General features: G+C 42.4%; 1 protein-coding gene across 1 annotated transcript; it reads right to left on the reverse strand.

Moving 5' to 3' along the window:
* Positions 1 to 4,939: 4,939 nt before the first annotated feature.
* On the reverse strand, positions 4,940 to 16,785 carry LOC130187246 (hormonally up-regulated neu tumor-associated kinase homolog). The gene is made up of 11 exons (XM_056404676.1): positions 16,117 to 16,785; positions 13,597 to 13,719; positions 13,283 to 13,452; positions 11,097 to 11,152; positions 10,799 to 10,937; positions 10,440 to 10,567; positions 8,151 to 8,286; positions 7,310 to 7,487; positions 7,069 to 7,152; positions 6,354 to 6,651; positions 4,940 to 6,267 (listed from the first exon to the last, which is right to left on the reverse strand). The coding sequence occupies exons 1-11, from the start codon at positions 16,366 to 16,368 to the stop codon at positions 5,498 to 5,500; spliced, it is 2,334 nt and encodes a 777-aa protein (XP_056260651.1). The 5' UTR covers positions 16,369 to 16,785; the 3' UTR covers positions 4,940 to 5,497.
* Positions 16,786 to 26,118: the final 9,333 nt, after the last annotated feature.

A 26,118-nucleotide genomic window follows, 5' to 3' on the forward strand; every position in this document is an offset into this window, starting at 1 on the left:
CTGCGACTTTGGTCCAGACTTGAAATATCTTGAAATCTATTGGATTGATGGTACAAACATATGTCTCCCTCAGAATTAACCATCATCAAGTCAAACTCTCAATCTGTCCTATACCTAGTTTGGATTGTAGAATACTCACAAAACTAGCTGTACTTTGTATATAGTGCTAACTGGCAAATGCTAGCATGCTAACATGCTAAACTACAATAATGGACATGATTGGCTTTTGTACCGATTTAGCATCAGTATATTGGTATTGTCTGAACTAAATACCAACACACAGACACACTCCCATAGACACGGTTGGTGCATCTCTTGGTAGTAAGCTTACAGCTAACATCCGTACAGTCATTACATAAACACAACACAAAGGGTCCCGTGGTCAAATTCAAACGACTGAAAACTCTGGAGTGGTTCAGCTTAAAATTTTTTTTTTTGAGGCTTTACAAACTCACAGGCCTCTAGCAAGGTGAAATATGACAATGACAAAGATCCTTTAGGACCTGGTTTAAATCTTCTTCTGTCCTGAGGCTTCTCTAATAAGTAACTAGCTCAACCCTAAAATAACAACCGTCAGAAAGCATCAACTGACTTGACCAAGTCCAGGCATGTTGTGTCTTTAGTAATGCTAACACACCCACATGAACACACAGATGACTAACTCCCAGTGACCATCAGTGAACGTCTCTATAGCATCTTACCTAATGGTGTGTGACAGCGTCTGAATCTTTAAGGCAACTTAACCTACACTCTGCTGTAGAGTACAAATACAGTATAATGAGGGAAACCAGTACAGTGCAGGTGCATGCTTTAGTGAACTAAAGTGTCTTTACAGTATCTGGCTTGTTTAACCAAAGATGTCAAATAAATGTAGTGGAGTAGAAAGTACAATATTTACCTCTGAAATGTAGGAGTGGAAGTATAAAGTACCATAAAATAGAAATACTCAAGTGAAGTACAAGTACCTCAAAACTGTACTTGTACAGACTGAGCTGCTGATATTAGAGAACACTGCTGTTCCATTTGCAAATAGTCCTCCTGTCCTCAGGAATCTGAACTTCTGAGTTGAACGTGTGAAGTTTGAACTAGCAAGTAATGAACTCCAAACTTTGCGCACTCTTTATTGAGAGGCGGTTCTGGTCTCTGCTATCTAAAAGGTCACAATGTCTTATTGGGAAAAAATAAGTCTTAAGCTTTCACCTCTGAACTCCTCTCTGCTCTAACCCTGCTGGGGAAGTATATTTCTTCCTCTTTGTAAAAGAACAGCTTCCATGAACTGCTGCACACTATTGCAAGACTGACGCAGGTACTCACACGTCAGCTTTGAGCTGACTTCCATTTTGCTTTTGTTTTGATTTTGTCATGGCTGTCATTGGTCAAGACACTGAGTGAAACAGCACAACAGTGAATGCGTCACCAGTTGTGATCACATGAAACACGTCTTAAGTCACCCTTTGATTCAGACAGAACAATGTTCACTGTAGAATGCATATTTACGCAATGTTCCAATGCCCTGGATACATCCTTTCGTGCAACATGCATTATTAATCTGTTTTCCGTTCCTGGTTTGTCCACTTCTTACGTACATGCACCATTCAGATTCAGTCCTATCAAGTTCAGACCAACAAACATGTCTGGCATCCAAAGCAAGTTTTCTTATTTTATTGATTGGATAACAATGTGATTTTTAGCTGAAAAATTGTTTTCACGGATGCACAACAACACACGTCTGTATTACTTTCACTTGGAGCGCTCTTTTCATCCACTTAAATGGCGGAAACCAAAACAAAAGTGCGTTATTGTGCACCCTTCAAAACAAATTCTTCAGCTATGTGTTGCTGCTCACACTGGTGTTGTTTTCTGGTCTATATCTAAATTTGTTCATTTCCGAGGCAGTTGCCTACACTCCCAATGAAGCTCTTGTTCGGCTCATGACAGGGAGGGAGTTAATGGACCAAATTTGGTGGATGTATTGCGCTAGAATGGACCAGCAAATACCACCATAAAACTGAATCATAAATTAACATTCAAAATTCAACAGCATAAGTAACTGACATGGCTATTAATGGTTTTATAGCATGAAAACATATCCTACTGGCCAATATTCAACAAACATCCATATGCCTTTAATAAACTAGCATTTAGTTTAGTATCAATCTGCATGAACTCTGATAAATGATGAATGAAGCTGAATATTTTTTTGTTTGGTGAGTTGGAACGTATTCATCTATCAACAGGAAACGTGTCCTCATGGCTTCAACTGTATTGTACCTAAGGTGGTTGATATTGCTCAAGAGAAATCCCCACTGTCCCAGCTCTACCTGAGAATCTACCAGGCACTGATTCAATGTTATTGCCCACACCACAGTGTTTCCAGGTCCTAAGTCTTTAAATGTCTTCCATCCATACTGCACTTCAATTGACAAGGTGTTAATATCAGCAAAATCACCTTACCAATTAAATTCAGCATTAATTATTCAAGTTTTGTACCAGATTCAGAATCAAGTGAACCCAATAAGAGCCTTTCTGCAAACATGGGCGATAACAGCCTAAACATTCATAACAAAAAATGGCAAGAGCCTTAACGACTATTTCTGTCCATGTCCCCAATTAGGCTTGATTTTACTCTGAAAGATGCAATTAACACTCACACAACATGCACAGCACCTGCAGGACCAGTCAGTGAGACGTCCTATGTCAACACCCTACTAACCCTCTTGAGGTATGTTTGAGGAATCCATATTTTAACAACGACCTCAAGAACCACTGCTTCTCCACCTCAATGATGTTCCCATTTATTATCATATCATTGATCCTTATTATTAATCTGTTATACATTTGTATGAATATATTTTATATTTTTTGTCTTTTTAAATTAAAGTTGGGGGGGGGGGTCAGTTTTATGTAATTGAATTCAATTTCCAACTTTGTATTTTTCATTCTTTATATGGAAGTGTTGTTCTCTGTGACATGGACCAGACAGAGAGAGATTTTTCCATTTATTTGTCGGCTGCCGTAAGTGATGGTGTCACATACCCTTGTAGTTCTTTAGGCTTACTTAACTTGGGAAGTTGACTGTGCTGCTCTTGTTTAGTGGATTGCCATTGTGCAGTGTGAATGTGTGTTTGTCTGATACAATATCAGAGCTTACTGGTACATATCACTGTTAAGTAGCCAGAAAGGTAACTGGAGTGGGGGATGTATCCACCTCAGTGGGTTCAATCTGTCTTCATTGGGCACACGCAGAACATGCACGCCACCAATCGACACACACACACACACACACACACAAACACACACACACACACAAATGCAAACAGAGTATCAGGTAACAAGCCCTGAATTATTTAGCAGCCACGAAGCAGCAACCAGATTCTTCCACATCTTTGCAGCACACCTGAATATTAATGATCCAGAGACGGTGGCATGAAGAAAGAAGAATGCAGAGACAGAGGGAGAATGAGGGAGAAGACACTTGACAGAGATTTGGGAGTAAGATTGTTGAAGCTTGAAGTACAACCACACCCATGTAAAAAAAAAAAATATGTCAAAATGGGTTTTTTTTTCTCCTAATTTTCATTTTTTCAAGTTTAGGTCAATGCCATGGTTTTACCACAGCCATTTGATGCTTGTCTATTCCACCAAACATTACAAATTGTAACTTGGGAAGAGTCAGCCCATCTGAACAAACAAATTAGATGTAGATGTATTTAGATCTCTGTTAGCCACTGTATTGTAAAAAACAAAATTGTTGTGGTAGCACTGACAAAATCCTGTGTAGTTACCAAACTAGTAAGGAACAAACAATAAACTAATTTGTAATTAATGAATACGTACCCAGCTCTAAAGACCATAACTTGAAGTTACAGAGAGAGAAGTGTCAGCTAGTTACCAGTATTTAATGATCTTACGGTCACAATGAATCATTCCTGTTTAAACTCAGCTGTTTATCAGTTTATTATGGTCATATTATTAACTATTGGTTTGTTGCTTTTTAGTGAAGTTGCGTCCAGGGGCAAACTGAAACAATAATTCAGGCTGGGAGTTTGACTTGATCCCAGGCCACCCTGTACATGCAAACCACCAGACCGCTAATTTTGTAAGCTAACCCTGTTTGTTGATGTAACAGGCTACCAGACTAGTTATAAATTTGGCCACTATGTTGATCCAGGAGGAAAGTTATCCAGATTACAAAATAAAAAAATAACTATTATTTCTTAACAATTTTAGCAATTGCATGTTATTAAAGGATGGTTGAGGCTTCATGTGTACTATATAATCATCGCAGAAATGTCAATAAGTTGACAGAACATAACGTGAAGGGCAGTAGTTTTCTGGTGCTCTCTCGCTCTCTCTCTCTCTCTGTCACTGGTTGCATCTCATACTGAGTTGCTCAACTGTATCTAAGAGGACATACAGTAAAAACAACAGGTAAAGCCACAGCAGTCCTGAGGTACTTCTTAGTTAGCCAACAGCCTAATGTAGAAAAGTAGCCCATCCTAATGCGAGTTTCTTCTCACTATGTAAGCTAGTGAACACAATGGCCTTCAGCAGGTGCACTATTTGATTAAGTCATTGGTTGAAGAAAATCCTGCCACATGACAACAGTTAAAAGTTACCCAACAGGTTCACAGTGGCACATTTACAGATGTTGATTTATGTGCATTGTCCCTAGAAAAAACGTGTAAATTTGGTATTTGTGTGTGAAAGGAAATCTTATTTTGTAGTGAAACACTGATACAGTGGCATAACTTTACTGGGAAGCCCAGAGCATTTAGCGCGAGCAGCCGTTTGGCAGAAAATTCCTATTTGGCCGTAAGTGGCGATATCACAGCTGAGCATGATAGTCTGAGAGTCAACTTACGTAAACACATATTAAAACATACCCCTATTTAAATATATATTAACAAATTCTTAATTGAAGACCCATAACAAGAAGTTAAGGCAGAATTGAGACTTGTTTTTACTTTGACTTTCAACGTTAGTACAAAAACGTATTCAACAACAGTAAATACAAACACAACCATGAGTCAGTGTGCGTCTTGCACTTCACATTGTGATGGGTGGAAATAAACACGTTGAAATCCAAGAGGAAAATGGTCAACGGTAAAAATCTTGAAGGCCATATTTGAATTGATGAGCTTAGTGAGAATTTAAAAGTTTGGCACTGCAGCATATAAATACACAGTGTGTGGTGTTTGGGTTGGAGTCTGCATGAATGGAAGAGAAAAAGTAAAAGTATCTTTTTGTAGCTGCTTTCTCAAAATGTCTGTGCACAGTTCTAATATCTCAGTCCTCCATGTTTTGTAGCTAGAACTACTGTAACAGAAAGTGATCATTTATAAGCCTTTTCTGTCTGCCACCTTTATGTTGTCCCTACTTCTGTTTCTGAGTCAGTTGTCATCTGTGTCGCTAACTCATTCCTAACTCCTCTCCTTCTTCATCCTCCTCCCCTCGTCATATCACTGCTGCTCTATCACGTCCTCCTATCCCTGTGTCAGTAGTCCATGCTGTGCAGCTGGCTCTTCTTGTCAGTTTTCCCCTGCAGGGCTGCAGGTAGCAGCGGCAGATTCAGGTCTGCCACCCGACGCTGGAGAGATGACCGTAACTGAACTGAGTTCCTCTTTGCTCCACTCATCACTCCCCCTGCCATCCCTCTCTCCCCTCCTCCTGCTGCCGACAGATCTCTCCTCTTCCCTCTCTCCTGCCTGAGGCTCTTGATGACCAAGGTATGTTGTCTCTGTGAGGGGAAGGCGGGAGGTTTAGACCCGTTGACCAGGAGTCCTGGGGGCCCAGGTCGAGTCAACCCCACCCACGTCATCTTCCTGCCTCGTCCGTCTTTTAGCCCCACATTGCGCAAGCGTGGCAGGGGGGCAGAGGGTGATGTCTGGGTTGTTTCCATGGAACCCAGGTGGACTCTGTCTGAGGAGTGTGTGGTGTGTGTGTCGGCCTCCAGGAGCATCCTGGGAGAGATGCCGCTCTTCTCTGAGGAGTAAAACGTCTGCAGCTTTTCCAGACGCTCGTTGATGCTCAGGTGATGAGAGTGGTCATCCTGGTGGCGGCTGTCATGGAAACAGTCTGACCCGGGGTCTGCTGCCCCGTCCGACTGAGTTGTCCTGAGCAGGTGCGTGTGTCGGATCGGTCTCACTGTGCTGCTGTCTCTGATTGGCTCAACGGGGACTTGGCAAGGGGCGGAGTCACAGAGTTGAGATGCAGAGCTCTTAGGAGGAGAAAGATGGACGAGTTCCCTGTCTCTAAACACAGACACTGGAACATAAAGGTACACAGATACTGTATGTCACACACTGTACTGTGGATGTGTGCAGCTTTGTTTCTGTGCAGTAAATCCTTACCCTCAGGAAACAACGTCTCTCTGGTGTCCAAGGTGATGGCGATCTCTTCATCAGTTGCCCCATCCTCTGCAGAGAGAGGGGCAGGGGAGGGGGAGGGAAGGCGAGGAGGTATTGAGGGGGAGGCAGAGTGAGGAAGTTGGGGAAGGGAGGGGGAAGGGGGACGGTTCTCATCGTCCTCTCTGTTGTCCTTTCTGTGAAGGTCCTCGGTCCTCCTCCTGTTGCTCTGACATTCAGTTGTCTGCTGGGCCCTCAGAGGCCTGCTGGACTGCTTAGAGCTTTTCTCATTGGTCGGTTCATTCTAAAGATCAAGCAATGATTAGATTGGACGACTTGAAAGTTTCATCTGATGGTGGCACTAAATGAAAAGTCAGGAGATCACCAAAGTCAGTAGGATTCATCCCATGGACACCATAATGATGTCTGCACATCATGCCAATCTATCCAATGGGTGCTGAGGTACTTCAGTGTGGACCAAAGTGAAAGACTGAGAAACCGCCCGACACATCACTAGCATGCTAATAAACAAATACAGCGCCCAGCTGTTTCTGCACATTTTTTAGCTATTTTGAAGTAGACAGACTAACATGCACTATGATGACAGTAAAAAAATATAGATTGATGTCTGCATTATAATGTATTAGAGGAATATTACTTTAACATCTCTGAGTGATTATCGTATTAATGTTTATTATATTATAGACAATGTCTGCATTACCTGTTGCTGAGTCTTGGATTCAGTGTTATTCCTCTCTCTCCATGTATTCTTACTGGGAAGACTCCAGTCATTGGTTTCCAGCTTCTGCAACTCAATCATTCAAACTTCAGGCAAACCATACATGCTTTTCATCATTTTTGAGATGCCAACAACTGACCCACTTGTGTATTACGGGCATCAGAAAAGCTGCGTTTATTTCAGCATGTGCAGGCCTGCGTGTGTGTGAAAATGAGGTGCGAACCTTGCTGGCCTTGGCTCCTTTCTGGCTCCTGTTGAGTTTGTTGAGCAGCAGGTGATAGGAGGCCATGATGGCGGAGGGTCGGTGGGTGGTGAGCGTGTGAATAATTTCAGAGAGGGCGTAGCCCAGTGTCTCTGTCATATAGGCCAACACAGACGAGTTCAGATCCTCCGGACACAGTCTGGGAAATCACAACAGAGAGGTAGGGAAAAACCATAACAAAGATAAAGCGTGAAAAGTGAAGCAGAGAGAAATCTAATGGCTCGTTCAGGATCTGTCGGTAAGGAATGGGTAGAAACTGGTTTCTACTCAGGGTTTTGGTTGTGAGCTGTCCAGGGCTGGAACAGTTCTTGCTTTATTCATGTGGATTTCAGAAAACACGTTATTGCCAGGAGGAGCCATACATGATTACATTTCCACACTGCATAAAGTGATAAAAGCCTTTTAGTCACGCTATAATACACAAAGCTGTTACTCTACTGACCACAAAAATGTTCATTTTGTCAGAAAACTTGCTGTGATTTCCCTCTTGGTGCTTTTGCCCACATTGTAATGTTTGCTGCAGAACTTTCCCAGAGGGCTCTTTGTATCTCATGGTATAATACACACTTATGTTACAAATATACTAGTGTCATTTATTAAGAAATCACAAGTGAATATACTGAAGGTATTTACATATTTTTGCACACATCACCTATTTTTCTTATTTTAAGATGTATTTAGAAAACATTTAATAGAACTTTTTACAGTACATAAAACTGGTGAATTCCGCAATATTTCAGTCGCCTTTGGGTGTGTGTGTGTAGACGGCATGTTAAAGTGTAGTCACACAGTAGATCTCGACCTGTTTTTATGAGAGAGCGTGTGTAGTGGTTTCTTGGCATATCCCTCGTTGATCCATCTTTCCTCCATCGCGGCTCTGACACTGGGTCTCTTGGCTGGGTCTGGCTCCAGGAGAGACAACACAAACGACACCGCACCTGCAACAGGAGCACAGATGTAACATTTGAACTTTTAAAGCAGAATAATAGATAAATAAATTAATAAGCAGTTATAAACAATAATGTATTGCAGTGTATGATGTGAAAGGTGTTGCTCATAGGGACAAACCCACACAGAATTACCTGACTCTGCAGTTCAGCTCTGTGTTTTTGGGTCTTTCAGCTCATTGTTTTGGTTTCCTTTCCTGTAACTTCACAGTTTTGGCTGAGTGTCATTTCTCACTGGTTTGTTAACAGCAGGCAGCTGTTTTCGGAGAGAAAAGCTCAAAAAGCCCAAAAAGCCCACTGTAGGCTAATGTGCCCAGCACCAATTAGTGGATGGACAAAGTTAGCGATTAGCTGGTGAACATAGTGGAGCGTTTGGCAGCTAGAGAGCCAGATATTTTTCTTGAAAGTTGGTGGAGACTGCACTCCACCCTCACCACCACCCACAAGTTAAATGCTAGCATTCAGCTTTGGTTGCAGACATGAACATTAGTCAAGACCGCACAGTCATAGTTGGTATTCTAAATGCAAGCAACTGCTGGTCAACAACCATCTTGTTGGTTACTCAAATTTGCTTGGAAGGGGTTGTGGTAAATGTACTTCAAAATGCTTCATATTCAGCTACAGTCACACAGATGGCCATGCAAGACTCCAGCCTGCTCATGGAAGCAGTTTTGGGTCAGTGTCTTGGGCAGGTGAAGGGAACTTTGGCATGTAGTTGGGCAACGCCAAGGTTCAGACCACCGACCAAGAAAATTAATGACTTCTCTCACTACTCATGCCTGGCCAAATAGACCAAACTAAAAAGAACCAATGTTACACAACCACTTCAGGCTGCCAGGCTGCTGTCATTCATTGTGACTTCGCTGAAACCGTATCAGAGACGACAGCATGGAGAGAAGCAGGATTTCCCTTGACGAGAACCAATTTAGCCTGTCAGCCTACGACACCCAAGCGTGGTTGATAGTTTGACTCCAGATGAGGATTCCTGATAAGCACCGCAGTCTGGAGGAGAAGGTAGCTTCAAAGAGGATGGCTGCCGCATTCTCAGACATACGCCAAGACTGCTGAATTCAGTTTGCTGCTATCAGCTGCCTTGCTTTCAGTGGTGAGGCAGCAGCTTGTCTCAGCAGGGTCAACTCAGTTTGTTTGTGACCAATAGACTATTTGAGGATTTTAATTGATCACCATCTGGGAAAAAAAATATTTTTGTAGACACTCACAGTAAAAAAATGTGGCGGTGGTGGTTGGGGTCTGGGTAAGTTAAAGTTGTGTATTGTGTTTGTTGAGAGTTTAAAGGGTTGATGAACGAAACAACCCTTTGCAAAAGCGGGATAAAGTGTAAAAGTTAATGAGGATGTCTCAGATGCCGATCTGTGGCAGTGATACAGCCACTAATCTGATCTTGTCACAGTTTCAGAGCATCAGGGCCGTGCTGGTTTTCCCCACAGTAACAGGAGCCGTGTTTGTTTGTGGTGACATGGCGCCATGACAGACTGTAATGGAGTGACTATGTGCGAGAACGAGACCAAAATAAAGCAGAGATAAACAGAGACACTAAAGCCAATGTAGACATGGTGCAGAACAAGTAAGAACTGAGGGGAAACTTTTCCCTCAGTTCTTTGTCTCGTGACAGATCTGTGGTCGGTAGAAATCCTAGGTTTTGTCTTCAATTAGCTATTTGTAATGTGCTGACCTGAGACTGAGGAAAACTTTCCCAAATGGAAATTGGGAAATCATCATGTTGATCTTCTATGGTTTACTTTATTTTTTTTTGTATTTTAAATCTTGGCCATTTTGTCTGGAGCTGGATAGCCAAGCATATAAGTGATATTTGAAATGATTAATACGAAGTGTGAGAGCCGTCTTGGTGCATTTTTTAGCATTAGCATTCATAACAGTTTCATACTATGAGCCTGTAGGTGTGCCTTTATATATTTTTAGCTACTTCAACCCATAGAGCAGTCTTTACTTTTCTTATTATTTCAAAGTACTTTTGTTCTCGCCATGTCACCTCTAGCAAATACCCGTGAAACCCCATCAAGACTCAAAGCAAGCTCTCTCAACTCCAGCTCTATGGAGGCGAGTGACAGTACATAAGGGGGCACAGTCTTTGTTTCAGTGAGGGGGGTGGAAGGTGGCGTTACCTTTGCTGACATCACTGGGGATGCTGCTGATCTCTCCGTTGACCATCTTCTGGTGCAGCTGTTTGATGTTGAATGGTTCAACAGTAAAGGGCAGAGTCCCTGTCAACATGGCGAACATGCTCACACCTCTGCACGCACGCACGCACACAGACACACACACACACACACACACACACACACACACACACACACACACACACACACACGCGCGCGCACACAGACACACACACAGAGGGAAAATGTGTACAAACACAAACACATTGACATTATCCATACACAGCACCACAGAGGAAAGAAATATCCAGGCAAAGCTATGATCGAACAGGCCTCAACAGACACAATGAGACTTTATCACTTACATGGACCAGACGTCCACTTTGGGTCCATACTTCCTGTGAGCGAGCAGCTCAGGGGCGGCGTAGGCTGGACTTCCACACTGGGTGTTGAGAAGCTCCAGGGACAACGACTCGGTCTTCAGAGTGTTACTCAGGCCAAAGTCTGTGTGAAACATCATCATTTTTCCAATGGGTTCGTGTTGCTGCACATTTACAGATGCACTCGATGGCTACGGTTCTGCAATATCCTGATGTGTCCAACATTTTGCATTAATACACCGGCAGGCAAATGTCACTGGAAAAAGCAGAAATGTCAACATACCTACGATCTTTATGTTGTTATGTTCGTCCAGCAGGAAGTTTTCAATCTTCAAATCTCTACAGGGGAAAAGAAGAGAGACAAAAAAACAAAGTGTGGTTCACCATGAGCTTTGTCCTTAATCCTACAGGAATTTCTTAAATTGCTTTTTCCCTACACATGAGTGTTTTGGAGTAATTTACTTGACAGACACTCCTGCAATGCGTGTTTGGCCTTACTAAGCTTTCCTGTGTATTTATGGACAACCAGATGAGATGGGACCAGACTATACCCACAAAAGCAAAGGAAAACCCAAGTTAAATTTGGGTTTGGGTAGAGCTCAAGCATTAAAAATACTGCTGAAAAATATTTGGGGGTACATTTAGTAGTAGTCATTTTGGGAATTAGTTTGCTTTGGACTGCTAAAACCTTCCACCCATCAAGATTTTCAAGTCAACTCAAACTGCTCCTCTTGACTTGTGATCCTCTACCAGAATAATATCACCTGGAAAAGTTGCCTCACTTCCCTGAAAGTACCCCTGCCTCACCACCAGCCACACGGCCTGCTCTAAAACTACCAAGCTAAATGAAAATCTGCGGTTAGGGGGAGAGAGATCCCCTATAAACTACAGCCTGGGAATCAGCCATTTTCCTTTCATCTGCCTTCATCTAACCAACAGACACTCCAGGTCCCAAAAATCCAAAGGACACCGCTCACACAACCCGAGGAAAGTTCAAAGACAGACGGAGCGAGACGGAGCGAGAGCAGACATTGTCATAAAGGAGAAAATGTATGCGGTAAACCTACTGAATGTGGGTGGCAGGAGGTGCGTTTAAGTGCAAATTTTCCATTTATTTCCAGTTTAATCATCTCTGTGTGGGACTGTGGTGGAGAGAGTGTGTGTGTGAGCGCCAGTGAGTGTATGTATGTGTGTGAGGACGTGGGTGTGTGTGTGTGTGACACTGAGAGAGGTGCTATTGAATGGTTGAGCGCTACATCGTTGAGGGACTTCATTAGAGAGGAAGTCCATGATGTTGTGATGATGTGTGAATCATGGCGCCGGCGCAGGATGATGAGGTCATTGCCTGGTAATCACATTCCCACCTTCAGAGGAGCCAAGGTCTTAAACCAAAGCCCAGAGCTGTGCATGTTGTGTGTGGTGTGTGTGTGTGTGTGTGTGTGTGTGTGTGTGTATGAGCATTAGGTCTCTAACGCCTACACATACTAAAATGCCACTAAAATAACACTCTCGACTCCCACACTGCACTGTGCCTTTCTTGCAGTATTTCCTCCTCTGAAAACTGTTAATGCCCTGCAAACTACTCTGTGTGCTGTGTGCTAACAAGTGTGTTTATATGCATGAATCTACAAGTCTAACCATAACATCCAGCATGCAACAAATAGCTACTGCTTGTGGGTGTTTGAAGGCCTCAGTTGTTTTCACAAAATCTCTACCAGGGCCAAACAGAAAAAGCATGACAAGCACTTTATCACACGTTCCAGTATACAGTTTTTTGTAATATGCATGCCAGAAGATGTCCGGACATCAAGGTTAAAACTGTACTAAATGGTAAGTGAGGTTACCATAGTTTTAACAGGATGTCAGCGCCTATGAATGTGTCTCAACTCAGGGGCTGCATCATTCGAGGGCTGCATTTAAAGACTGATTGCGTCACAGTGGTGCAACATCCACTTCCATTTTGAAGGCTCCCTCAAATGCAGCCAAGAAATGCGTCCTTCATTTCCTGGGCAATGAAGGACTCAGCGGGGGGGGGGGGGGGGGGGGGGGTGTTAATTACTTTGCAAATGTATAACAGCGGCTGAGGATGAATATGGAAATCCACCGTAGACCTGACCGTCTCATTTCGGTTTGCCCTTCGCAGCCTACACACAGCCTTCAAAGGATGTGGCCCCTGTATTGAGACACAGCTTTTATGTCAGTTTGGGGTTTTAAAAGATTACAAACTCTTAAGAGCACATCTCCTCCTTCTCCCTCATTAAAAAATACACAAAAGTATCCAGAGAAATATGCAAATATTTTTCAGTTCGAATGTTTACGACTAAGATGTCTCCTCCAGGACTTAACTGAAAAACAGTTCATTTTCATTAACTCAGTATGAGGCAGATGTCTCTAATACATGTAGAAGTACTGCACATTGTGTCCATGCTCGTCCTGTGTGTGTGTGTGTGTGTGTGTGTGTAGTCTCACCTGTGTACGATGCCGTGTTTGTGCAGGTGCTCCACTGCAGACAGGATCTGTCGGGTGTAGCGCCGCACCTCCCTCTCCTCCAGCCTCTTCCTCTCACAGATCCTGTCCATCAGGTCTCCTCCAGCACAGAGCTCCATGGCCATGTAGTAGCTGTTCTCTGTCTCCAGAGTCTGACACAAACAGGCGTTCATGCGCATACTAATGGGACAAGCTTATTCTAACCTCATTTTTACAATCTACAATTAACGTACTGTTAATGGATTCAAATACGAACAAATGTAATGTTGTTACATTGATGATGGTTTTTTTCATACCTCCAACAGGACAACGATGTGAGGATGTCGGACCATCTGATGAATACGAGGCTCTCTCTTCATGTTCTTAAGTACGTACGAGTCTTGACGCGCTTTTTTCTTGTCAATCACCTTAATAGCCACCTAAACACACACACACACACACACACACACACACACACACACACACACACACACACAAAAACAAATATGCACATAAATATACAATAGCTTTAATGTGGTTTTTAGAAAGTTGAATCAGCACCCTTTGCTCTTCTGTTAAAATGTAAAAGTCTTTTGGCAGTCCTGAGCTACATGGATGGATGTGTACCCACAGTTCTCTACAAATGATAGATGTGTAAGTAGTTGTGGCTTCAGAGCCTTGCCCAAGGGTACTTCCACTTTAATTGTTAAGGAAGTATTCCTTAATCACTTTCTCCACCTATATGTTTTGCTGGATCGCAACAGCGGGGCCAGTCCTATAAACAGACTATTGGTCGGCAGGCTGAGTGTTTCCCTATTGCTCATTGTTCCTACCAGATGATTTGGAACGAACGAGCAGTGTTGCCAACTTAGCACTTTGTTGCTAGATTGTTCAGACTTTTCAGACGCCTTTAGTGACTTTTTTTTAGACAGACCTCAGCTACCTTCCCTAAAAGAGTCAGTACAGTACAGTACAGCCCCGCGAGTGTGAGGTCAGGCTTTCCCTCCACAGGCACACCTCTCTGTGCTGACCGCACGGCAGCTTATGCTACTGAGCTTCTAACTTTCTCTCAGAGTGATCATTTAGCTGAAAATCACAGAACAGTCTTTGTCTTTAACTTATGTGTTTGGTGATTTTGTCACATGACGTCGTGGTTATAAAATCAGGATTTTAGCAGCAGCTAAGAAATGGCTTGGAAGGGACTGCGGGTTGACATGTATTCTGAATGAGTTTTCAGTTCTTATTCAAACTTGTTCCATTGTCTGACAACAGAAACAGAAAAACCTGTAAATGAGAACAGCTTAATTGGGAATTCGGCTGTATCGAAGTACTGTACATGTGAGCACAGAGAGAAGAAGAGAAGCGAACAGATACAGGACTGAAACTAGATGACACTAGGAAGAGTGCCAACAGTTTACGATGCAGCAGAGCCATACACTGAGTTTTGACTTTGACTCATCCAGTGACCTTCAGTTATGAGACCTCACCCACCTCTAGATCTATGTTTAACTTGTATCACTCATCATGTGTGGTAGAAAATAAGACTGAATGAATTCAAACAACAACAACAACAAAAAAAAACCTTCCCTTGGTTACACAAAAGTTGATACGAGCTATTTATGTTCTTACAACCATTTTCCCCTGAAATTAATGATTGTGACAAAAAAAATTACTTGGCCCAGGAAATGAAATTCCTAAAAGTGACATTTATTGAAAATGATTCAGCTTATAACTGAGAACTACAGTTAACGTATAAGGTAAACATTCGGGTGTGAATGATGGTAAAGTGTAAAGTGTTGGTAGAATCTAGAAGGCTCAGTTTATTTACATTTTATATTCCATTAATATTTTCCATAAAAAAAAAAAAAAGTTTGTCATTAATATATGGTGTGATGTCACTGTCGTTTCATTTAAAATTTAAAAATAAGAAGGTCCTATAGTATAAAACAGTGTGTGTGTGTGTGTCTGTGCGCACATTTGTAGACTTCACCTCCACAGGTCTCGTACCTGCAGAGGGTAACAGGGGTTAAGAGGTGCAAACACCCTTGGAGGTGAGTTTGGTCACTGCTATGGCAACCAGGTCAGGTACATATGAGCCGGGGCGATGAAAGAAAGTTACACATACATTTACTTACACACACACACACACACACACCACACACACACACACACACACACACACACACACACACACACACACACACACACACACACACACACACAACACACACACACACACACACACACACACACACACACACACACACACACACACACACACACACACACACACACACACACACGGCTTCCACTACACAATGATGTATATCTATAATCCCAGTTTATAGCCACAGTATCAGAAATAGGCAAAATATTACACACTTTCATATATTAGTGTGGGTTTTGTTACGACTATTTGAAAGAATATCACATTAAAAAGAAAGGATACGTTCAAGGGAACACCGTGTATACTTCCTCTCAACATGTAGTAGACATGTTTATTTTCATAATGTACATAAATCATAAATTAAACTTATGCTGCATCAATTTGCAATAACAAAAAAATCCCTTTAAGAGTCATGGAGAGGTACCCATTAAATGCAGGTAGTTCTGACTATGATGTTGTACACATAACAAGAATAATAACAGGTCGCTGCCTTATTCAAACTCAAGTGAGTATAACTCCCAGTTGCAAGTGTACAGGGCACAAGTTGTAACCATGTAATCATAATCTGGTGTGTGATCTTTCCCTCTGCCAGTGCGCCGTCTCTCCAGTCTGAGGCAGGTCACGTCACGTCTCCTCTCTCTAATTCTCACATCAGGGAGAAAGCACTGACCTTTTCCCCCGTGCCGATGTGCAGCCCCTCCATCACTTTGGCAAATGAGCCCTTATTGATCATCTTCCCCACCAGGTAGGATCCCACCCGTTTGGAGTGTGGGAAGCTCCGCAGCAGCTCCCTGGGGACCTTGAGAGAGGGGAGAGGCAGCCTCTCCCGGTCCAGCGTCGAGGCATCCCACTGGGACACTTCTTCACCCCCTCCCTCCGCCACCATGTCCTCTGGACTGGGCTTCACTGCAGCGGCTGGCATCCCGGACAGGCTCCGGGCCCCATGTGGCTGCCTCTTTACACTCACAATCAAATCCAAAACCAGGTCTGACCTTGTGAAGCACACATACTAACGCACCCAGATGCACATGAACACAACACAGGATCCAGATCCTTCTTCAGGAGGAAGAAGTGTCCTCGCCCACAGATTTCTGTTGTCCTCTCACTGTCAGATAAGTAATTCCTTCATTCCAGACTGTCTGACAGGTGATTCCTCTTTTCTTCTTTGTTTATTTTACCTGGTAGCGAGTACAGGTGCATTAAGTGTCTCTTTTTCAATCTAACTGTGCTTCCTCCCTCCTTCTCTCCCTCTGTCTCTCTCTGCTGGGTAGTGGATGATTAACCGTTGTGTTCTTAGGTCAGCTCCAGTGATGAGGAGGACATTCTACACCGTAATTACCCCCCTCCCCTCTGCACACACTAAAGTACACACTGATACCCACAGTTACTCAGTAACCATCCAAACTCTCTTACTTCGTTTCCTTGGCTGCCGTTTGAATTTCTATTTTATATTTCTGTCTCTTTCAGTTTCTCCATGACACCATCAGGTAGGCTAATTTAATTCTCCATGAGGACAGATCAGAGTTATGACACGCAGATGAGGACAGGTAAGTGGATGAGAATGAGACTTTGACTTTGAAAACCTACACAGCTTCAATCACCAGGAAAAAGTTATCTATTCTTCAGAAAGATCCCTGTACTTTTTTGCAAACTTTATTGTGTTGTAGATTGAATTTTAGATGGATAAAACTGCCTTTGTTGCCCATCAATCTACACTCAGTTACCCATAATGATTTTTTAGAAGATTATGCAATTTTAGATTTATTAAAAATCTAAAAGCTGAAATCTCTAATTTACAAAGTATTCAGATCCTTGAGATGTGTCTAGAACCTGATTGGCTAATTGAATTGATTGGACATAGTTTAGAAAGGCACACACCTGAGTATATAAGATCCCACAATTCACAGTGCAGGTTACAACAAAAACAAAGCCATGAAATCTACATCAGTCCAAGCGCTGAGTGTTCTCAGGGGCACAGTGGCCTTAATAATTGTATTGGTTATTAACTGTGTGTTATCAACTGTCACTCTAGTCCTCCGCAGAGACGGCAGAACCTGTCGAGAGGACGACCATTTCAGCAGCACTCCATCAGTCAGGCCTTTATGACGGAGCGGCTGGATGGACTTTGGGTAAAAGGGTTGAGTTGAGTTGAGTTTACCAAACAGTATTTAAAAGGACCGGAGAATGTGTGACCCAGCCAAAACCCAAATTTCTAAAAACATGTTTTCATTTTGTTATTATGACAATTTTATCCATTTAAACTACAACACAGTAAAGACTGCAAAAAAAGTTAAGCGGTCTGAATACTCTCTGAAGCCACTGTATGTCAAGGGAGGAGTTTGTCTGTTGAGTTTAGTCTGACAGCTTAGTTTAGCATAAAAACTGGAAATGGTGAAACTGCTAGCCTGACTCTGTCCCGAGGCAAAATCCAACCGAACAAAGCTCATTAATTAAAGATATATCTTGTTTGTTTAATATGTAAAAACAACGAACAACCTGTGTCTGAAAATGACAAGCTGTTTTGTACAAATTGAACAAATTGAGCTTAACATGTGCCAGTAGTATGTATATTGTTATATTTGGACGGTGCTAGTCTAGCAGATTGTCTTGTTGCCAGTCTTTATGATAACCTTAAGATAACCGTCCACTCGCTGTAACTTAATATTTACTGTACAAACATGAGAGTGGTATTGATCTCATCTAATGCTCAGCAAAAAGTGAAGAAGTATATTCCAAAAAATGTTGAAATATTCCTTTAAATCACGTCCATGGCTTTTCTGCTTATCAAGAATCTAGTGAAAATACTTTCTGCCTTTTATCAATATTTACAAATGATTACAGAATTAGTTTTGAATTGTTTTTAAAGCTAAAAGTTCTCTAATGTGATTACGATTACAACTACGACCTTCATTGTTGACCCCTGAAAGTTAATTATCTTTTGTTAGGTCCAGACAGGTCAGTGGTCAGGGTCAACGACAGATCAGCACCCCTGCAGCTGGTGGGGATTCAGTATCTTCCCTAACAAGCCTTCAGCGGGGCGGATTTCTTCTGGCTTCAGACCATGGAAGCCAATTATGGTTTTAACATTTTTACCCGAATGATGAGTTTACATGATAACACTCATCATTTCAAGTAAAAACCAAACTGGAGTTAGAGTTATATTGACTTACTGATATAATGCTGGCAAGAGGTATCAGAGCCGCAGAGGCATGTGTTATAACAGTGGTGATCAGTGGAAAGCAGCAGTGAGGTTTTGCACTGATGAGCGACGGCCGGCACTGAAGTATGTCTGCTTTTCTGCTACTGTGTGTATCAAAGTGTGTGTGTGTGCACGTCAGGGTCGGATTGCAGTGTGTTGCTGCTCGATTCTTCCTCACTCAGCTGATGAAAGGAGGGATAGAGCCTTATATCCGCCATGTAACCCAACACGCTCACACACTCTCAAACACACGCACAAACCTTACACAACCTTTAACTGAGCGGCTGTAGTGGCCAAGTGAAGCTTCTCCAGTTACCTTATTTTGTTTTAAACATGTTGATACTGTATAATTTGATTTAGCATTCAGAGCAAACGCACAGCTGCAGCAGCCATGACAGTCCGCTTCCCTCTCTGACACATTCAGGCGCCGTTAAACTTTGTGTAATCGCAATCAAAACACTTAGTCAACCGTTTTTTTCTCCCTTTGGATGACCATGCCAACTCTTTATGAGATGTGATCAGCGACATTGACCAACTCAAGTCCAAACTGTCTTAGCCATAATTAAAAAAGACACATAAAAATACAGAAAACACCCTTTCTATACACTGGTGTCAACAGTTTTTCCAGAATATTCTGAAATGAGCCGCAAAACAGAGAACCAGTCTACAATTAGTGGTTTCACATCAGTAGAATCCAAAGTGCTGTGAAAACACCAAGCAAAAACCCTTTAAAAAAATCATTAATTTTCCTACACAAGTTAAATCGCACGTCTTAATCTCTCTCTTCTTCTTCATGTGTGTATGTGTGTTCATACGCCAGGAGGCCTACACTTCATAAACGGGTCTTAAGGCCCTGGCGTGTGTGTGGGAGGAGGTGTTAACACACCCTCCCTAATGCCGGGGAAGGGTGTCAAGCTGTATCTGGCTCTGCACTGGACAGACGCAGAGGAAGAAAGAAGTAAGGAAAGAGAGGAGGAAAGTGTGACTGTGTCGCACTCCAGTCACAGGAAGCGAGAGAGAAAGAGAGAAAAACTAACAACTACACGGAGAGACAGGATGAGTGAGAAGGAGAGAAACCGAGCTTCACAACTGCAAAACAAATGTGAATTAATAAGACCTCAGGAGGCTTTTTATATAACCTCGGCACTGCCGTACTTAAATGTTTTGCAGAGGCTCTTCTGTGTGTGTATGTGTGCATGTGTGTGTTAATGTGTGTGCTTTCATGGTTCAGAAAAGGTCAATCTCCCTGCCAGAGACCACAGTCTATTTGTGTGTGTGTGTGTGTGTGTCTGTGTTTATGCATACACACATTTTGCAAGCTCTTTCTGAAAGCACTGTGTTTCTGAGATGACCAGTCCTTTGCATCTACACATATAATCATATTTAAGCTTCATTTACATGCCTTAATTATCTAATGGAGATTGTGTGCGTATACATAGGTGAGTGTGAGTGTGTGTGTGTGTGTGTGTGTGTGTGTGTGTGTGTGTGTGTGTTGCGTTGGTGCACTGGAATGCTGGCTTGCCTGTAGGACTTGGCGAGCTTCTCGGCGGTCACATTAAATGAGAAGAGAAACCCCCTTCTGCTTCCTGCCTGTAATAAATGGATCCCCAGCAACCATTAAGGCATATTTTAACACCAAATAACTCCCCAAAACCACACTAGAACAGACACAGTCGACCCCCACCCTCTCACCATCTCTCACTCTCTCTGTCTCCTGCTCTTTTCCTTTTATTTCTCCATCCACTCTCTTGCTTTTATACCCCCCCCCCCCCCCCCAAAAAAAAAAGAGCACGAAGCTAAATCTTAAAATAAGATCTTTGGTGCCACAGCATGATGTACCTCCCAGTCATACTCTGTAGTCTGTTAGAAAGTTTAATGGGAGTTGTAACTCTTGAGCAACACTGACCCTCTAAAGTTGGCTTTTTCTTCACCCTCATTTAAATGTTTTAATGTATACATCTGGGGTTTGTCATAAGAAAAATGGTAATACATATTTTCAAAATATGTATCCAACTAACTACGTTTACAAGCAGACTCCTTTAACACAGGGCTTCCCCACTGTTTCCCAACCATTTCTATATTGACGGTGTCGTTCCAGGATTTGATCTGTGTTCCATTGTGGTTAATTATGGAATTTAAAAAAAGTGATAAAACGACTGGTTATATCCATAGCACTGATGACCTATTTCATTTAAAAATCAACATTATATAGTTGGGGGCATGACAAGGACTAATGATGAGTAGTGGACCAGGTTCAAGGTAACTCCTGCAAAAACAGTGTATAATAAATGTGTAAAGTTATTTAATCTTTACCCTTTTTTTTCATAGTTTTCTTGGGGTTTGTTAGCGTATGTTCAGTGACCCAGTATAACTCCATGGCCCAAGGAGTCAGGGACCCCTGCTTTAATGGGATTAACTGAATATCACTTTAGCCCCATTCAGACACACACCCCTTTATGTTAATCTGACAGCACTCTAACACATCGATGTCATGTCTGAATGAGCACCCTGCTCATGTTTATGTAAGAGTCATGATGGCTACGGGCTGGATCTGCTGACATTATGATGTACTGTGTGTATGAGTGAAGACACAAAACTGTTGCAAAGAATAAACCTGTTGACATCAAGTTACAGGACGGCCTCTTCTGTCTTAACGACATCCTGCCTGCAAACGAGGCAGTGAAGTGACATATATGTGTGCAATATGGCAAATTAGAAAACTGTTGCTATATTCACAGGAGGGGAATATGCAGTAGACATTTATTGAAAATATCAATTAAATGGTTGTATTTATAATTTAAATATTACAATATTTGGTCTTAAATTATTTTTCTGCAACAGTTTCACAATTATTATTTCAAACGACTTGTATGAAATTCGTCTGTGCATTTGTTTGTGTAATTTTCAAATGATTATGATGATGATTATGTAATTCTGATTCATATTCTGATTTCTTGATTACGTCTAAGAAGCTGCAAATGTGTTGGAAAGCATCAAACTTCACTATTCTATTTCAGTTCTTGCAGGTATTGTCTGGAAACCTCATGTTGAAAACCACTTTACATGTTAAAAAAAGCAGTCTTATGCAGTCTTATCAGATGTAGCAAGGAGTGTTTCTTACTGTTGTCCACCTCTGTTGGAGTTTTCCAGAGCTGCTGTCCGTGTCTGCCCTCCAGTGGACATAACAGACTGATGCAAGGACACCACTCTTCAATCCAACAGCTCGGCTAGAGGAAAGAATTTCTCAGCAGATGAATAGAGAAGTGGCAGACTTTTTCCTGCAGTTATACAGGAAAAACATGAAGTTTGCATTTACACTAGACACAGTTGACAAGAACACAATGTTTTTGCAAACTGTCAAGCTTTACAAGACCTCACCCTCACCACCTGCACATATAACCCACAGCTGAGCGAAACAAGTGTGTAACATGTTAGCACTCATTGTGTAAGAGCTGTTGTCAAAAAGGGATTTGGGGAAAAGTAGGAAATGATTAGTTGAAGTCAACATTGCAGCTTGAGTAAGTCACGTCATCACAAAGTAACTCCTGCGGTGGAGTAAACAGCACAGATCAATGTTGTGTAACAGCATGAGAGGATGCAGGGATGGACTAGCTCGTAGGAGAATTACGAAGTGGAGAAAACAACAGATAATGACAAAGAACACTGACAAAGGTCAGAGCAGCGGGAAAGAAGTGCTGGTGCTCAGCTCGTATGTGTTTAATTAACTGATAATAAAAAAGGATGTTGCTGGTTTGTCTTCCCTGGATTGGACCTTGTTGTGATGATGTCACTGTCTGTTCTTGCATTATCACTCGTCTAGCTTTGTTATGAAGAAAAAGGGGGGGGGGGGGGGGGGGGGGCGACTGGCTGTCATCTCTGATGGCTTCATCCGTGGTCATGGCCTCCTTGTCGTGTCATCATCTGTCAGTGAAACCCGCCGTCACTTCACTGTGTCATCATCCGTCAGTGCAGCGTAGCATGTTTAGCGTGTCATCAGTCAGCGCCTGCATGTTGCTGTGGTTGAAACCTTTCATGTTCTGCGGTCTCTGCTTCAGTGATGCTGATTAGACTTGGTTCTCCATGGTTTCTAAACAGACAAACAACGAGCTGCGTTCTGTCAGACTTTAAGTCGTGCGTCTTCCACATCATATGCCATGAAAGCAGATTACAGACCAAACTCTTACTGCCCACAGAAACGTTTCAATGAGATCAGGTTGCTTGAGTGCTGAATTTAACCAGAAATGGTGTTGAGTTACCTCTCTGAACAGGCAGGGGAAGTGTATTTTGCAAAAAGTGTATGTGCCAAGAAAAACTGAAATGAAGAAAGGGCAAAAAAATTAAATAACACTAGTAGCATGCTTTGATTTAAGGTCGCCTTGAATCCTTAACTCACATCTACACAAAGCGAGTGTGCAGATTTTTTTAAGTGTTGAAGTGTCAGATAAACTTATCTGCAGCATCACTTTTCCAACATATCAAATGCAAACGAGCTATGGTTGAAACATATAGTCCAAAAGACATTTTCATATTTCTGTGTATATATATCTTCAGACTGTTAAGTTTAATTTGCATCAGGAATAACAGTGAAACTGAACACCATAATGACACACTGTCCATCTTATCTAATGCTGCCTGTCAGTGCTGAGTTCTTGACTAAAAGTTGACTTTTTGTTCTAAGTTTTACTTGGTGTAAAGTCCTTTTGTGCTGCCTTGTGGCTTGCTGTGTGTAGAGTGTTGTAGTTTTAATACACACATACACACAGACACACAGACACACACACACACACACACACTCACATACACACACACACACACACACACACACACTACATATCCATAAAAAAATGTCTTTCCCAGAGCCTCAGTCCATCACACTCTGCTAATCCCACACAATCCTGACCAAGCCTGAAATGGGAGTTTGTGTCACGGGTGGTTTAGAGGTTTTCTACTGTCAACAAAACACTGACAGGAGAGAGAGACAAAGAGAAAGGGAGGGAGGGGGAGACAGAGTGAGGGAGGGAGAGGGAGAGGGAGAGAGAGAGAGAGAGAGAGAGAGGCCTGAAAAAATACAGAAAGAAAGGGATGAAAAGGGTCCACCCCTCTGAGCTGAGAGGCTGAAAACGGAGCGTTGCAGCAGCAAAAAGTGCACTCCCACTGTCACTAATGTGGACCGTGTGTGTCTGTGCCTGAGCGCATGTGTGCAGATGTGCATTAATGTGTGGTTGTGCGCGTGGTTGCGCGCGTGTGTGTGTGTGTGTGTGTGTGTGTGTGTGTGTGTGTGTGTGTGTGTGTGTGTGTGTGTGTGTGTGTGTGTGTGTGTGCTGGAACTGCCTGCCGCACTGCTCCCAAATTGAAACGTGAAAGAAACGTGTTGGAAGGTGATGACAAGAGTGAAGTGAACCAGTCGTTTCCTGAAGGCCCAGGCCAGATGTATCGCACACAGAGCCTCAGAAATCTGCAGCACATTTCTGTTTAATAACCAGGATATTTAACCAGGGGAGGCGGGAAGACGGGGGCAGGAACTGAGGGTGTGTGTGTGTTTTTGTGCATATGCACTTACCTGTGTGCACAAATGTGTGTGTCGTATGTTTGTGTTTGCCTGGGAAGTGTGTGTGTGTGTGTGTGTGTGTGTGTGTGTGTGTGTGTGTGTGTGTGTGTGTGTGTTTTGGGGCTGGCTGGGATATGTGGTTTATTACTTTAATTGGAGTTTTTGAGACTGCAGCGCTGAGGAAAGTGAAGGAAGGAGAGGAGGAGCGAGACGACAGAGAGAAAGAAGCCTGACAGACTGATAGCCACACCTCCCATCACCACTCAGGACACACAAACACACACACACTGGGTCTATTCCATACTGTACTCAACTACTGACCACAATGCCTGCCACTTCCTCAAGGAGCAAACCCTGGCGCCTAGAATAACAAAGAAAATATTCAGCTCCATACCATCTGATGTCTTAATATTTCCAACCCTTCTGTTCTCATATACGCATGATTCATGGATTATAACTTAGAAATACAATCAGATCCTTTTCCACTGATTCTTCTGCCAGTTAAATAAAGCATTTCGAGAGGTAAGTGCAAGAGGAAATCATGCAGAGGTGTTGTAGATTTTGCTAAGGCTAGTGTACTTTGTCGTTTAACTGTGAAGACGGTAAATATAGTGTTGGCCCAAAGTCAGGAGGGTGGGAATGCATTGGATTTTCTAACTGAATTTTAAAAATCTTACAAGCATAATGAAACAATTCATCTCTAAGGAGATGGAAAACACACATCCACATGATTATTTGCTGCTGTTATTGTTTTGTTTTCATTCCATCCTTTTATAACTGCATATATAAACCACAGCGCGATTGACAGCTGGTATTTGTGAAAATTTTTTATGACTTTCCACAGAGAGCGGGGATTAATAAAACAACATCTGTTGCAACAGGATTAGTTGTGTCTATGGGCAACACGCATGTGAGGAAATCTAATCTTGATTAGTTTTTTTTTTAAATCAGCTGATAAATGGATTCTCATTTAAAGGAATATTTCACACATTATTTGTTTTGTTTCCGTGAGATGAGAAGATCGTCATCATCATTATCATTCATTGTTAAGTCGCTAGCTACAGATCTGGAGCCATGAAGTGAGTGGACTAGCTTTGCATCTGGCTCTTTCTAAAAAGTGTGCACCCATAAAGCTTTCAATTAGCACCTTTGTTGTTCAATCCACACACAAACAGAAATGTAAAAACACAAGTTTGCCTTTATCCGTTTTGACTTCCTGGTGTACTTTTGTCAAAGTGAGGATGCAAGGAACCTGACTAAGAGTGATGTGGAGAGATAAATTGTTCAACAGGTGTCGGTAGGGAGATTTTCGAATTTTGTAGCATGCCAGGTTAGTTTCCTGTTTCCAGACATTACCTTAAGCTAGGCTAATTTAACAGACAGACATAAGTGTGGTATCCAGCATCACGCCTTAGTGGAAAACAAGACTGAAAACAGCACAGGGGGATGAGCTGGTGGGGGTTTGTCATTACATAGCCAGCGTTAGGATTAACAGCTGTTTGCTTGCAGTCTAGAAGAAATGTTGTGAGTTCAGCATCAAACTTCATTCCTTTACTCACGAAGAGCTTTCTCCAGCGACGGCAGCAACGGCAATATTATCTCTTGTTTTGCCTCTATTTCTATGACTTCTTTTCTTCTACAAAAGTAAGCATGCTAACCAGCTAGCCCCAGCGCCTCCTGTCTCAAAATACTACTTTGCTATAGTGAGTCACATAGGATCCAGTCTGCTCTCAGTTTAGCATGAAGGACGAAGAAGTAGCGCTGAGCGAGGACGTATTATAACCTCTTGTCGAGCAAGTATTTTATCTTTCATCACATCGATTGCAAGGTTAACAGCAGAAAATGCTGTATTTCTTTTTTTGGGGGGGCTTTCTTTGTGCCTTTATTGGACAGGAGGGGAGACAGGAAATGGGGAGGCAGAGAGA

The sequence above is a fragment of the Seriola aureovittata genome, chromosome 19 (genome assembly GCF_021018895.1).
Source record: "Seriola aureovittata isolate HTS-2021-v1 ecotype China chromosome 19, ASM2101889v1, whole genome shotgun sequence".
Classification (NCBI taxonomy): Eukaryota; Metazoa; Chordata; class Actinopteri; order Carangiformes; family Carangidae; genus Seriola; species Seriola aureovittata.

Excerpts from the sequence above, each read along its gene's own strand:
- LOC130187246 (XM_056404676.1), bottom strand. The coding sequence starts at position 16,368 with ATGCCAGCCGCTGCAGTGAAGCCCAGTCCAGAGGACATGGTGGCGGAG. Across the intron at positions 11,153-13,282 it reads AAACACGGCATCGTACACAG|AGATTTGAAGATTGAAAACT; the intron begins GTGAGACTACAC and ends TTTCCCCTGTAG. Across the intron at positions 8,287-10,439 it reads CCCCAGTGATGTCAGCAAAG|GTGCGGTGTCGTTTGTGTTG; the intron begins GTAACGCCACCT and ends CTCCTGTTGCAG.